Source organism: Microchirus variegatus (assembly GCF_963457635.1).
Source record: "Microchirus variegatus genome assembly, chromosome: 14".
NCBI lineage: Eukaryota > Metazoa > Chordata > Actinopteri > Pleuronectiformes > Soleidae > Microchirus > Microchirus variegatus.
Window position 1 is genome coordinate 7631401 of NC_139815.1, and position 15007 is coordinate 7646407.

General features: G+C 40.1%; 1 protein-coding gene across 1 annotated transcript in view; it reads left to right on the forward strand.

Moving 5' to 3' along the window:
* Window positions 1-15007, forward strand: part of LOC310936933 (protein kinase C-binding protein NELL1-like) — a gene marked incomplete at its 3' end in the record, with an annotated part of 241541 nt that overhangs the window by 171762 nt on the left and 54772 nt on the right. Inside the window, exon 13 of the mRNA XM_083901097.1 lies at window positions 4063-4188. Coding sequence (XP_083757223.1) covers window positions 4063-4188 — 126 coding nt within the window. The remainder of the gene's footprint in view (window positions 1-4062; window positions 4189-15007) is intronic.

Below are 15007 nucleotides of genomic sequence, written 5' to 3' on the forward strand. Positions count from 1 at the left end.
TTGAGGAATGGAGCATATTCGCTAAGTCCAAGCTCTCACTGATGCCTCACAAGCTGCGGAAAGCAATGCTGTGTGAAAGCCTTGGTTTGTATTATGTATAATTGCTGACTAAAATGAATTACCTCCTTCAGAAGAGGCCCCCTTCCCTCCATTCATACATAGCATATAAGTCCATTGCAGTAATGCGTTTTTATTGTTTTATGGTTTGTGTTGAGGTGACATTAAGCGAAGATTGCAGCGCTAAAATCAGCAGCTGACGGCATGGAAATATATTGTTTGCTTTGATTGATTTATTTATTTAGTTGATAGTGCAAGTTAATGATTGGATGAAAACCAGAATGAGATTTAGAGATAGCGGTTGTTGCTGCTTCCTGTCTGAAGTTTCACAGTTTTTCTTATCACTACTGGATAATGGTTTGATCCTATTGTATATTGATTGTTGTTTCTGAAACACAGGGAAAAATTTAGCTGCTTTTTAATTAGGGATGCACCAAAATGAAAATTGTTGACTGGAAAACTGAAAATCAGGAAACACTTGGCCAAAAACCGAAACACTGAAAGAAATTATGCCAAATCTGTACCTTTTTTTTCTTCTTCTAATTTTCTGATGTCTGGGACTGTGTGTACTTACCTCACTAAAGTCAAGGCGTTGCAATTGTATAGATTAATATTCACGCTTCAAAGAATAAATCAATGAAGAAACTATGAAAATATTTAGGAGGATCTCATCTTACATATTAGACAACGAGGGTGCATCCCCCTCATCTGAGGGTCTTTTTTTGCGCTTCTCCGTCTCCAATCGGACTCTCCATATCCAACGCAGCCTGGATTATTTCTCTACGCACTGCTTTATCCCCACATCCAAATAATGATCTTTAAGACAAGGATCAAGTATAGTCATGATGAAGTGCAGGGGATCTGAGTAGAGCTTAAGTAAAACTTGTTGACAGACAGCACACTTTTCATTATTTTCGTCTCAATCTTATAAGACGCGTTAGTGCTGCAATTAAGGGAATAACGTCTGCCACAGATGCATCAGATCTCTTTAGTTAGCTGCTCAAAGGGGATGAGAAGAAAAAGAATGTCACTGGTGTGAAGTGAATGTTGCGGGGAGTTCATAATCTGCACCAAGTTTGCTTTTGTGCAAAGAGACTTTCCAGCATTTAATAGGTGCTGTTCGACAGTGTACTCACATCTTGTTGGAACAGTTTTATCGGTGTTTCAAACTGATCTCAGACAGACTCTAAGCGGGAATAGACAGGCGCGTGCTGGCCGCAGTTTTACATCCTGTTTTCGGTTTGTGGTGCTTAGGCGTTAAAAGACTTTCATCCGAAAACTGAAAAAAGGTTATTTTCGGTGCATCTCGATTTTTAATGTGTAATTTTGGAAAAAACATATATATATATATATCAGAGGTTGTGCTAGACTTTTTTGTTGTCTGTCATTTTGACTGACAGGGTCATAAAATTCCTGTCATAAGCTATTTTTACCAGTCACTTTAATTTATTTAATTTAAACGATAATAAATATTTAATTGCATTTGATTTTAATTCATTTTTAATTAATATTCAGTCCAAAAAAGCTGAACAAATAATCCACACCGTGGATACAGACATCAAGCAGAATATGAAGAATATGTAACTTTTTCTCCCCAGTAACAAAAACATCTGACTGTGTGGCGGGTGGGAATCTCTTGGCACCTCACGATTCGATTACGATTCAGAGGTCAACGATTCGATTCTTAACCGATTATCGATGCATCTCGATGCAACAATTATTTACTCTAATACTTTGCTACTCATTTAAAAGTAAGATAAAGCAACATAAATATAAAAGGTATATATATATGTGTATATATATATATATATACACATATGGTACACATATCTAAAACATTATTTTCAGATGTTTTGCATAATCTATATTGCTTTTATATTTAATATTTGAAATTCAGGCCATTGACAAATGAGTTCACATAATCCAGATTAAGCACTAATGGACCACTACTACTCATTGCCCTTTGCTGTATGTTCTGCCAATTGATGCTGTCCCTGCATAATACTCACACATAAAATTTAAATTCATCGATCAATTTAGTTTCAACTTAATTTCAGACTGCCTAGATAAAAATAAACAATTGAGAATATTGTTGATGACTGCTCACTGACACTGAAACAAAAGTTATTTTTTTCTTTATCCAGCATCTGAGTTTCATACTCGGAGGAAAGAAAATACAGGCGTTTCAGGCAGCAGGAGACAATTATGCAGTTGGTTACCAAATTGACAAATACTTAAAAAGAATGAGATTCTTACGTGCACAGAAAGAGTCCTATCCTCCTTTATTTTTAGCCCATCCACCCCCACCAGCCCTGACCTACATCACAGCATGAATAAAGCAACAGAGACATGTGGAAAGTGAACTCAAAGGGGAGCGGGAGGGGGGGTCTGGGGAGAAGGAGGGAGGAAGAGACACAGAGAGACACAAAAAAATCCAGAAAAATGAATTCCCCTCTGTGTGAAATGACAGTTCCAGTTCTGTCAGCAGACCTCACCTGCTACGACTGTCCCAGAAGAGGCTGCAGAGGGTGAACATGCATGCACGCACACACACATTCACACATACATGAATGACATATGAACACAGGCGTTACAGGACCTCGGACCAAGAGAGATCATAAAGCCTCATCATGCCTCAAACCTGACAGCAAATGCTTTTACCACTGTAAATGGAAGCTGACTTGACTTTGAATTATTGAGGCTCTGCAGCGACATCACAAGCTTGGCCTTCATCAGATTTGAACAATGCATCCGTGGCTTTCTCCAATAAAGCATAATCAAATGAGCTGCTTTCAGGGTGGAGCGGTGCCTCAGGACGAGATGAATTGGACTCACATAACTGTTTTTCAGCCTCACAAAACTCAAATAAGTTCCATGTTTTTTGATGTAACAGATCAGTGACTTTTATGCTGAAGGCCGGCAAAGCTTTGTACGCCTGAAAACATGATCCGTCTTTCTTTGATTGTGCAATTCAACACTCCTACAGTACACTCGCCGAGGATGAAATTTGCCGAGAAAATACCTCTGGGTGTTGCATGTAAGTCAATTACATACTACTTCCAAATTCATTCTGTTGTAAGAGGAAAAGTGTGAGCTGAAAACCTCAAAGCTTCAATGTATTTATCCAAGGAGAGGATATAGACATACTACATGCTTCCTCTTTCTGCTACGGGTAAAATACCAAGTCCCTTAAGTGGGGAAAGGAAAGGCCTGTTCGCCTCGGGGAACTGGGTCTCTGCTGGTGGGTGACATCCATATAAATATGCTGTGTTGTGTACATACATGCACACACACACAAATCAAGGCCCCCTCTGTATAAAACTTCCCTTGTGCGTTTCCAATCCTATTTCATCAGGAGCCAGCCTTTGTGTTTTAATGCCTCCCTGAGCTCTGTGTTGTTATTCTTATACAATGTCTTTCAGACCACATTAGGAAGACGGTAATTCTGGGAATGGAGACAGGATGCAGTATTTCATGATATTAGTGGAGCATTTTGAATGTCCTCTATGAGCTTTGTTCTTTTATTTTATTTTACTGTCTTTTCTTTCTTATTCTTAAATGGCTAACAGCCAGGTTTGCTTTTAAAAAAGTTGTATTGTTTTTTGTGTGATTGATGAGTGATGGCACATTGTGGGACACTTGTATATGGTCCGTGCTCTCATTTAATAGCTTTAGCCTTAGAAAAGTGCAATATAAATACAAACCATTTAATTAATAACTGGAAGCAATGCATTAATGCCACGATACCGTGCTTTTGTAATTGAAGCAACAGTGTTGTTTCAGTTGAATGCACTTCATCCACCTGCTTCATGTTTTTGTGTGCCTCTTTGTTTCTGTAAAGCACATTGAATGACCCTTGTGGATGATCATGGCCTATACAAATACACTTGCCTTTCCTTGCCTTCATCAGTTGCCTTCAAGGAGTAGCGGTGTTTATTCTGAGTGTGTCATTAGAGAACTGTCATGGAGTGACTAATCCATTGTATCTGCTTTGTTTGTCCTCAGATATCGATGAGTGTGCGACCCAGATGCATTACTGCCAGTCCAACACGATGTGTGTCAACCTGCCTGGCAGCCATGGCTGTGACTGTCTGCCAGGATTCATCAGAGTAGACGAGTACTCATGCACTGGTATGCATGCATGCATGAATGCAAACACATGCCACATTTGATTCTCCCCACTTTAATTGTGACCTTTTTTAATTCAACTGTTGAATGAAATCTTTGGGATGCTTGTTTTTTGGAGTGCTGGAAAGCCAAAAACTATATTGAGCAGCACTTGCACCAATTTTGAAAAACATCAAAACTCTAGTACTATTTTTAGTCTCTGTTTGAGCAACAAACCCTGAGGTCAAATGCTATGATCAGCTCAGTTAGCTGGTGTTTGACCCTTCTTCTTCAAACTATTGAGAAAAACCTTCTTGAACTAGAGTGTGTAGTTTTGTCAGGCTTCCCTTTCTTGAGAACAATAGGTGATGAGATGATGATGTAGAATGAGACTCTGTGACACAAGACTTCACCAAACAAAGAGATCTTTATTATGTACGAGTCAAGTGTCAATTCCGAGCACTGCAGTTGCTTGGGAGCGCTTCAGCCGAATTCTCCAGAAGCACTGCCCAACAGTCAGCAAGACTATACATCTTATAGGAAATTTGGCCATCCTACTATACATCACCTCCTGCCCTTATAAGGTCTTCTATCTTTAGTCACACATAGTTGCCCCTTCACGGCATAAACAAAACACATGTTAACCTTTGCATCCCTGTGCTGGCTAACTGAGGCCCATACATGGCAATGTCCAGGCAGTCCTGCAGACTTCCCTTGTAACCATGTGCACCTAGCCTCCCCTCCATCCTGAGGAACCTTGTAGCCATGTGGTGCGTAAGCACCAGGACTCCTCACATCCTGGGGAGCCTTGTGCTCCTTGGTGTGGCGGAATGGGCCTTGAGCATTTGAGGTGGAAGACACTTCAAGTGCAATGTTGGGGCTTTCCACAGGGATCTAAAGTATCCACATAACATGAAAAGTACAAAACTCATGTGACAAAATCTCGGTAGCCCATGGCATAAGGCATAAACACAAACTGAGATTCTTATTTTGTCCCAATTCACCAGTTTGCCTGTGATTATTAATCACAAAGAATGCAATTGTTTTGTATTTTTCTGTAACATTGACATGATTATAATCATCAATTAAACAATCACATATTAAGCATAACTCTTTAAACCCATAAACATTTTGGGCAGACATGCTGCTTTCAGAGGCATGATTTAGCCTGTATATCTTTTGTCTGTGTTCAATTTTGATGTGTGATGTCATCAATTGCCATTATCAGTGTTTTGCATGTATCTCAAATCTGAATTGGTAAAGCAGTTAACTGCAGCTAAGGGAAGTTAGCAACCCCACGCAAATGAATAACTAAATTACGTATTGCAGTTGTCACCCTCTTTAGGGCTGCAGGATACTGGTTACGCTGTTACCGCTGTTACCCAAACCTAGATACCAGCTTTTAGCTACTAAGCTAAAATTAGCTTTTTTTAAAACTGGGTGAATAAGTTTCCAAATAAGTTGGAGTGCTGCGATTGAGTATATTTTTCTTATTTACCATAAATATTCTGGTCTGATGATCCTGTTTTCTCCACATACCTGACCTTATCAATGCTGAATGCCAGGGCAAGGTATGGAGGAAAAAAAAAAATCTCTCACATATTTAACAACACAGTGCACAAGGCGTACTGTATTCAACCGAGTTTATTTCTGTAGATCTCATGCTATTTTTCAACACACTGTTCAGTGACACCTGCTCTGACATAGCTGGCTCACTTTTTTCCCCCTCACTAAAGGTTCAGGGCTGCATGTTTTTTTAAGAGTGAATAGGATGTGCATGGTTGTTGCTCAGTGTTTCTCTGAAGTGTTCTTTAATTAGCTCAGAGTTGGCAGCCACACAGGGACAGGGACCCATGGACAATCAATCTATTTTGCAGCTTGTAAACTGTCCTGCTTGCTGACTGGGAGCCCATAGACTGCTGCCTACATCTGCTAGGGGAGATAAATCCTCTCTGCGTCTCCTTTCCCCACCGCCTGGTTCTCCTTCAGCTTGCTCTCACAGGTTTCAAGGCTTCTGTTCAAATGCACAAACGGTGTTAGTGTTCATGGCGCAAAGGGATGACTGCTCATATTTCACGACACTAATGCGATTGCCCATTAGCTGCTGTAATTGTTGCGTTGTTCTCAAATCCGCGTTGTTATTCTTCATTGTGTCTGTGGATCTGGAAAAGGTTTGTTGTTGTCACTGAATTAGGCGGGACGCACACACCGACACGGCAGGAACCATTTTGTGATTAGGCAAAGGAATCTGTGAGATGTTTGAGCAGTCTTTCAAGCCAATGGCCGAGAGCACATTTATTGAGGAATGTCAGGGGCTGTTACGATTGCGTGCGCTGAGTGAAACAAGCTTCGGTGAATTGGATCTTGAAAAATAACACAACATAAAGGCACATTAATCATCTGTATGGTGTCGCACAAATTTAGTGGTCAGTGGATTGAAATGGTCAGATATTGATTTTCCCGTCAAGCACATATAATATATAAGTGAGTACATAAAATGGATGACACGAAAACCGTGTTTTCCGGAGTTTTGTGTGTGTGTGTGAGAGACTGTGTCGCTATGGACACTAGCAGTTCTTGGTAGCTTAATTTGCCCAAATCTCCATAGACACCACATACTCTACAAATGTACTCTCAATATTACAACATGAGCGGCTCTTTCCTCAGAGAAACCAAATGTCACCTGCAGCATGTTTACACGACTCATCATGTATCACCTTTACTTTGGACACACTCAGCCTCATCTATCTCTCTCTGCCTCCTGCTGCCTCTCCCTCTCTCTCTCTCTGTGAATAGGAGCCTGTCCTTTGTGGAGACAGTGCCCTGTAAACAATGGGAGGCTTCGATAATTGTGGTTCCACTTGATTTCACCTGTATGGAAGCAGGCAAACAGCCCCGGGGAAAGTGGAAAATGGTGGGTTGGATTGAGTGAGGGCATAAAGTCTAAGGTTCTGTACCTCACCTTCTCAAAATACCACAGAGCTGCAGTGTCGGTGCAGTACAAATGCTTTAATAGTATGTTGTTGGTCCACTATGTCCTTCTAAGAATGTGCAGTTTTCCGGTCGTAGAATATAAACAGAAGAAAGACATCACTTTAACAGCAATCATGACTCTGTGCACGAAGTGAGGTATAACACCTTTGTGTCGCTCTGATCTTGAAGCTATATTTTACTTGGACCTATACTTTAAAGTTTGAATGAACTGAGACGTAGCAATTACGTCAAACAAATCTAAAGTTTGCCCCTGAGGTTGACTTGCTTTCGGAAAGTAGTAAGCTTAGAATATAGAAGCACAACACGTCATTTACTGAGTGGTTCAAATTGTATTTATGTAAAGGTCCCATATTATGCAAAATCAACTTTTTAATAATTAAAATCCTTATATTTGGGACTCTGGAGGTCCTATCAGTCGGCAAAGTGTGAAAAAAAGATGACTCACTCATGTTTTTGTGGTCCTCCTCCGTCTAAGTGCAGGAGATAAAACATGCGATGTTGACTTCCGCACTCACTGGGATCACAATGCGCCAAATTCCTGGAATTGTCTCGCGGAGCTCCGCGTTGTCTGTAAAACACGTGAGAGTGCTGGCAAGGGCAACAGTATCCGAAACTGGAAGTCCGCAAAGTCCGTAAAAAGTTCTATTCTTGGCTCCACAGTGCAGCACAGCCCTACGCAAACTTCCAGCCTCAGAGGATTTATCTGTCCAGTGGATACATGATACAAATGATCACTTTTCCAAATGCTAACTGCTGTTAGCTCACAGTAGCCTCTGTGGCTGATGTCATTTCCTGTCTCTTAAGTTTCTTTTTTTTTTTTTTTTAAGGTGGACCTAAACAGATACTACTAAACAGAGCGTTCTGAACAGGGCTGTTTCGGCAGGGTGATTGAACTGCTGTGGTGCTTCATCCTTATGGTATTTTGACCAAAGCATATCACAGACATGTTCAATAGGACACCAGGGAACTAGGTTAACTTGGAGAAATAGGGTATATAATGAGACCTGTGTGGAGAGGTCTTTAATATTCCTGTTAATTTGAAAAATGTACCTCTAAAGCTGTTCTTGGTCTGTACACACATAAACACAAGTGTAGGTTTTTCTTTAATCGTGTGGTACAGCAGTAAATATATAATGAATGTATTTCTCCACACTCACCTGCACCCTAGTGATCAATACCTGGCTGTATTTGTTTTCCTATCAATTTGCTGCCCATGCACATAACTTGCTGTATGGCTGACCAAAAGGAGCTGCCGTTAATTTCATGCATCAAATGCCACATATATAATGTGAAAGTGTAGCATTGGAAATGCCCCATAACGTTAGATGTTTAATGAAAATGCAATCAAATCAAATTCCAATTATGCATGTAATAAATGTGGCGCTCATGTGAGATGAGCCTGGACACTTTGGCGACCCTCCCTGTCTACATTAACTCTTCAAAAATGGAGGTCATCCTGTCGGACTGGCTCAGCACCAGCCAATTTACTAACGCCATCAAAGATAGTTTGGGGATGGAGTCGTACAATTTTTCTGAGAGGCTAATGTTTCTATTTGTTGCACCCATGAAGGTTTGAGTGTCTTCCTGCTCACGTCAGACTGTACAACCATCTACACTGACGACTTTCATCATCTTATACTGCTTTTTTGTACAAGCTTTGTCTCCTCTTTGATGCATTGTCTCCTTGTTCCTCTGGCTGAATACACACAGAGACACGTGGAATAATAATGCTCTGTGGCTATGGGAGGAATGTTTACTGACAGAGCACATTAATGGAACATGCTTTCATTAACGCGAATTGCAACCTAAGCATCTTTATTGCCAAGAGCTGTATATTTCATTGGCCCATAAATGAATAGCATTATTCCTCTGTGCTGCTGCATACAAAGGATATGAACTGGCTGCTGTGAACTCTATAAAGTAAACCGAAGGCTAATGCCACAAAGGAAGCAGCTGTAATTTATGATGTAAATTAACATATTTGCAGCATAATGAGAAGCACTTGCTTTTAAGTGCGAGATCTTTAGTGCTTCATGTTATTAGTAATGTGTGACTGGAACACATGTTTTTTCCCTTAGCAGTTGGGCATATTTCTCTTCTGTTGCCACCTTCTGCTTTTTTCTTTTTTTCTCTCCTCCATTTCATTTCAATGTGCTTATTAAGTGGCAAAAGAGAAAGTAATTAGTGAAGCCAAAACTTGGTCGACTGTCACAACATTTAGTCACTCTTATCTCGTCTACATGCAGCAGGTAACTGTTCAAAATCAATGTTATCTATATTATTTGGGCCCACTGTTGGTGTAGTAGTTGGCACTCTCGCTTTTGCAGCAAGTAGACCTGAGTTCCTGGGTTCAAACCCTGGTTGGAACAACTTCGAGTTTGCATGTTCTCCCTGTGTGCGTGGGTTTTCTCTGGGTTCTCCGGCATCCTCCCACAGTTCGAAAAAAACATGCAATGGATGAGTGTATGTATGAATGATCGTGTTGGTCGGAGGGGCCGTTTGGCACACATTGGCAGCACGTAGCTTACCACCACTCCAGAGAATGTGTTAATTAATAATGGGTCATTTGTAAAGCGTGTTGGGTGTCTAGAAAAGCGCTCTTGAAATGTAATGAATAATAATATTAATACTAATCTAATTGCAACAATAAAAAAACAACAGAAAAGGGGACATAGTGAAATAAAAGCATACACTCTTAGAAATAAAAGTGCTCAGTAGAACCATATAAGGTTCTCCTGCTTTTTGGCTCCATATAAAAGGTCCATATAAAGGTTCCTGGAACCCTTTTGGAGGGTTACACCAAGAACCCTCTTAAAACCGTTTATTCAGGAAAGGGGTTTTAAAGGGTTCTCTGGATCAAAATGGTTCTTACTGGAACCATTGGTGTTACCAAGAACCCTTGGTTAATGGTTCCAGGTACAACCTCGGCCCTTGTAGAAGTACCCTTTTTGAAACCTTATTTCTAAAAGTGTAGAGAAAGTCAGAAAATGTCATCAGGAGACCTAGAGATTCATAATCCTTGACTGTTCTGTAGAGTCATCATTTTAAGCTCTGTTTTGTCCTTAAAATCATCCTTTTCTTGGCACCTAAAGTAGCTGATAAGATAGAATAAATTGACCTTTGGGTCAAAAGAAAACAAGCCTCTTGAACTCCAGGTGGATTGCTCAAGAATATCCAAAATATTCTCCACCCAGCTTTATGGAAATCCATGTCCTCCAGGTTAAATGTTATCACAACCAGTCAATATTTCAACAGTGACATAAGACCGATCTCTGTTGAGTTCACATCATGTCAAGGTGACCAGCAAGACAGAGGCAGAACGAGAGCATGACGACTTTGCGTTAACATAAAAAAAAAGTGATGGGGGCAAAAAAAAAACCTTGAAAAATGCTGCCATGCTCTTTTCTTTTTTAAGGGGTCTGTCACTGGTCATTAAATTTCGCATTAGTGACGTGTTCTGGTTGACATTATTGAATGACACAATGGCAGGAGCTTAAGCAATGAGGACATGTTTTAGATATTCATGATGCATTGTAAAACGAGGTGTTGGTTTTATTCACATACACTCTGACTTAAGTTCCAGGGACTATTCTGAAAAATAGGAAATAGAAAGTCTCCGAGCACTGAAAAATTAATAAAAGACATGCATACAATATCTGAAGAAGTGTGGAGACTATAGGTAGCTACAGGTATTATCAAAGCTAAATCTGAATTTATGCTGCAGTAATTACCACATTCGTTTATAGCAATAACCTCCTGTCATCTTCCCAGTTTTTTCAAGAATTAAAAAGGACATTTTTTCAGTTAGTATTTGATCAAGCATTACAGTAATGACTATAATTGCTTAAATGTGATTTGGCTCTGATGACACAAGTAACCGTAACATGTTATTATTTTCCATTGTTAATCCGTGGCATTTGTGCACCAGTAAACATTGCAGGGTATGTACAAAAAACCTTGCTGACTACCTGGTTCTGGAGCACAGATATGAATCACATACATATTCGTTCATGGGAGGGAGGAAATAAAAGGCATTTTTAGAATTACCTGACAAGTTGATGCTGGTTTCACACTGGATGTGAGTACGTGAGTGCGGGTTACATATGTGCCTAAATGAAAAGCGAGCATTTGCTGTGAAACTGGCCAAAGTATTGGAAGTTCAGTGGATCAAATTACTTGAATAATAATATGACTGTTGCTTTATGTGAAGTATTGTTTTTAGTGGCTCTGTGTGTCTGTCTGTTTGTGTTTCCGCACTTGCCAATATGACCAACGGAGGCCGCCAGCGGAATGAAAACCACATGAATTTAAGACATGCTTGTATATTGCATAATATGTTCGATGAGGTAAACTCATTGACAGTTTTTGACTATATAAGACCAACTTTCAGTCACATCATTCAAATCCAAATGCCGATGATCACAGAATTTGACAGACAACAAATCTGTTGATGCGTTGAGACTTTTGCACAGTACTCTATTTCTCCCTGAAAAGAGGATATAGTGTAGCCAGAAATGGAAACACTCCTGCAATGTAAAAATGTCTCATATTTGTGAGTAAGCACCTCAATAAATTGAATGCACTTTGTCCCCCCACACTGCTTTTTACCTTTTATTTTGATCTTTAATTCTGAGTTAACATGAACAACTACGTCAACTAACAGGCAGTGTGCTGCACATGGACTAAATAAGAAACACATGACATGAAATATTAGCTCAGGGCAGTGCAAATGAAAGCTGTCAGTGCAATGCAATCAACATTTTTTTTTTTTTTTTTTTTTTTAATTGTGAAAAAAAAATCACCATCCATCCTGAGTTTTTTATTTATTTTTATTTTTTTTACACCATTTCACCTATGTCCTCCATGGCCTGACACTGCATTACTCTATATCATATAGATATCATATCTATATTAATTGACTAATTAGGCCAAACGTGGGTAGTGTGTTAATACATTGCTCTTGTTATCTTCAGGAAAATAACTGAGCTTCTGTCAGTGCAATAACTTTACAGTGACACAATCATTCATCAGTGGGTTGGGTTATTGTATTATGGGGGAGGAAAAAAAAAATCCCCCCTCGGATACTCTAACCAGTACATCTTATCAATCTCTAATGGATAATACATTCCATTAATAATTCTGTATGTATTTTTCAGTCCACCCACCATGCACAGCTGAATGTTGAAGACGGTGCAGCATCGAAATGTAATAGCAATGGTTGCTGACCAAAAATAAATCTTACCATCTAACATATAATCAACTGACTGATTAAATGAATTTTATTTAATCACAGTATGAAACAGTTCTTCATTCACCTGATTTCATCCAGAAAAGGCAATTCAGCAGTGGTAGCATTAAAAATGTAATTAATCTGATCACACTTTTTTTATTATAATAATAATAATACATTTTATTTATACAGCGCTTTAAACCAAAGATAACGGAGTACATGTATACAAGTGAAATAAAGAGAATAAACAGAAGACAGATGAAAACAGAGAACAAATAATGAAGTTATAGATTAAAAGCAGATTTGAAAAGGTGGGTTTTGAGGAGTGATTTGAAGGTTGATGGGTTTGGACTGTTTGGGGAGGGTGTTCCAGAGGGAGGGGCAGCTATGGAGAAGGCTCTGTTGCCCCAGGAGGTTATTGTCAGATGATTGAAGGTTGCGGGAGGGAGTGGTGTGGTGTGGTGGAGCATGTCCGTGGGGTATGAGGGGGCCTGGCTGTGGAGGGCATTGTGGGTGAGGAAGAGGATCTTGAAGTTTACTCTGTATGGGACAGGGAACCAGTGTAGGTATTGCGGGACAGGGGTTATGTGTTCACGGGAGTGGGTGTGGATGAGGAGGCGGGCAGCAAAGTTCTGGATGTATTGAAGTTTGTTTGGATGATAACTTTGGATGATAAGCGGTAGAGGATGCTGTTGCAGAAGTCCAGTCTTGAGGTGATGAAAGTGTGGATGATGGTTTCAGCGGCAGAGAAGGAGAGTAATAGACAGAGACGGGCAATATGTTTGAAAGAAGGCAGTTTGGGCAAGGCGGCTGGTGTGATGTTCAAATGAGAGTTTATTGTCCAAGATGATACCAAGGTTGCGGATGTATGAGGAGGGAGAGAGGGTGGTGTTGTCAATGCTGAGGGCAAAGTTTTCTGTTGATGTAGTGAGGGACTTGGGGCCGATGAGTATTATTTCAGATTTGTCGCAGTTCAATTTGAGAAAGTTGGCTTGCAGCCATGATGTGGGTGGCAGGGGTGATGGATTTTGTGGAGATGTAGATTTGGACGTCGTCAGTGTAGAAGTGGAAATGGAGACCGTGACGACGAATGATGGAGCCAAGGGGGGAGTAAGTAGATGATGAAGAGGAGAGGACCAAGCACCGAGCCCTTGGGGACACCTTGAAGCAGGGCGACGGTGGAGGAGGTGCAGTTGCTGACAAGGATGAACTGATGTCTGTCGGGGAGGTATGAATGGAGCCAGGAGAGAGCAGAGCCAGTGATGTTGAGGGAAGTTTGTGTAGTTGATAGCAGGGTTAGTCATTCATTAGCTTTACCACTAATCCTTTTCAGGGTTGTTGGCACCTAAAGCACAATTCTGGCAGACTTTGGGCAAAGGGCAATGATGCATTAAGAGTTTCATAGTAACCTAACTTTCATATTTGGGGCCGATGAGTATTATTTCACCTTGAGTGTCTTGAAAGGGGCCTTCAAATATAATGCATTATTATTATTATTATTATTATTATTATTATAATATGTTTGCACTGTGGTGGAAAACTGGTATATCCCTTCAAATGCACTATTGCAGCAAGGGAAGCTCAGTATCCTCTAAAATGTTGTCAAATATGTAGCCTACTGTGCTGTATTCGTGTCAATACTAAATGTGCACTACAATGCAACTAGAATCATCTTTTTGCTACCTGGGGCAACTTTACTGGTCTACCATGGACCCATCACAGGAATATTCTCTATGCATTGATTCTAGTTTTCATGTTGATGATAAATGTCTGCATGACTTGCACCTTCCCTGTTGTTTGGATTCCCCTTTCGTTGTTTTCAATGACACAATCTTTAATGAGGCAGCTTTTAGCTTTTAATAAATGGGTTTGGGTTGGAAAATGTTTCTCTGCATGGTGCATTGCATCAGTGCTGAATAAAGCTAAAGATGATGCAATCACTGTTACCTATGAAAAGGTTTAAGGGATACGAGCCTTCTCCACCAGCTGCACAGAAAGGAGAATATCAGCAGCACCAGTAGAAACAGTACAGTCTTCCATCAGTGTCACAAAGTATACAGTGCATTCTTCCACAATACCACCGTGCAGTCAGAATTGTTTTCGCAATGATTCTGTATAATGACAGATGACATGTCAACACCACTGTACCAAAAGTGAAATAAAAATATCCCAGGTGCAATAGTGATTAGAAGTGCATAGAGACATTCACTTGTTAAACTAAGCTAAATAATTATGTCTCACATCTTTTTGATGTGTACCACCATTTACCTCAAATCATACAATTCTGAGTTTGATCCATCCATTATCTGCTGATGTGGAGTGAGAAGTGTTTATGATCTATATTGAAGTCAGACACAAGTGTTTGTTTTAGCTCTTGGGGCTTCAGCTCTGGGCTTTTGAAGACCTGAAGCCTTAAAATAATGTACTCCCAGGAGTGGGAGTACATTGTCTGCCTACATTGACTGCCTACACTCTTAGAAATAAGGGTTGCAAAAGGGTTCTTCTACAAGGGCTGAGGTTCTACCTGGAACCATTTGCTTCTGAAAAACCTTTTCCTGAAGACAGGGTTTTTCAAGGGTTCTTGGTGACACTAATGGTTCCAGTAAGAACCATTTTGAT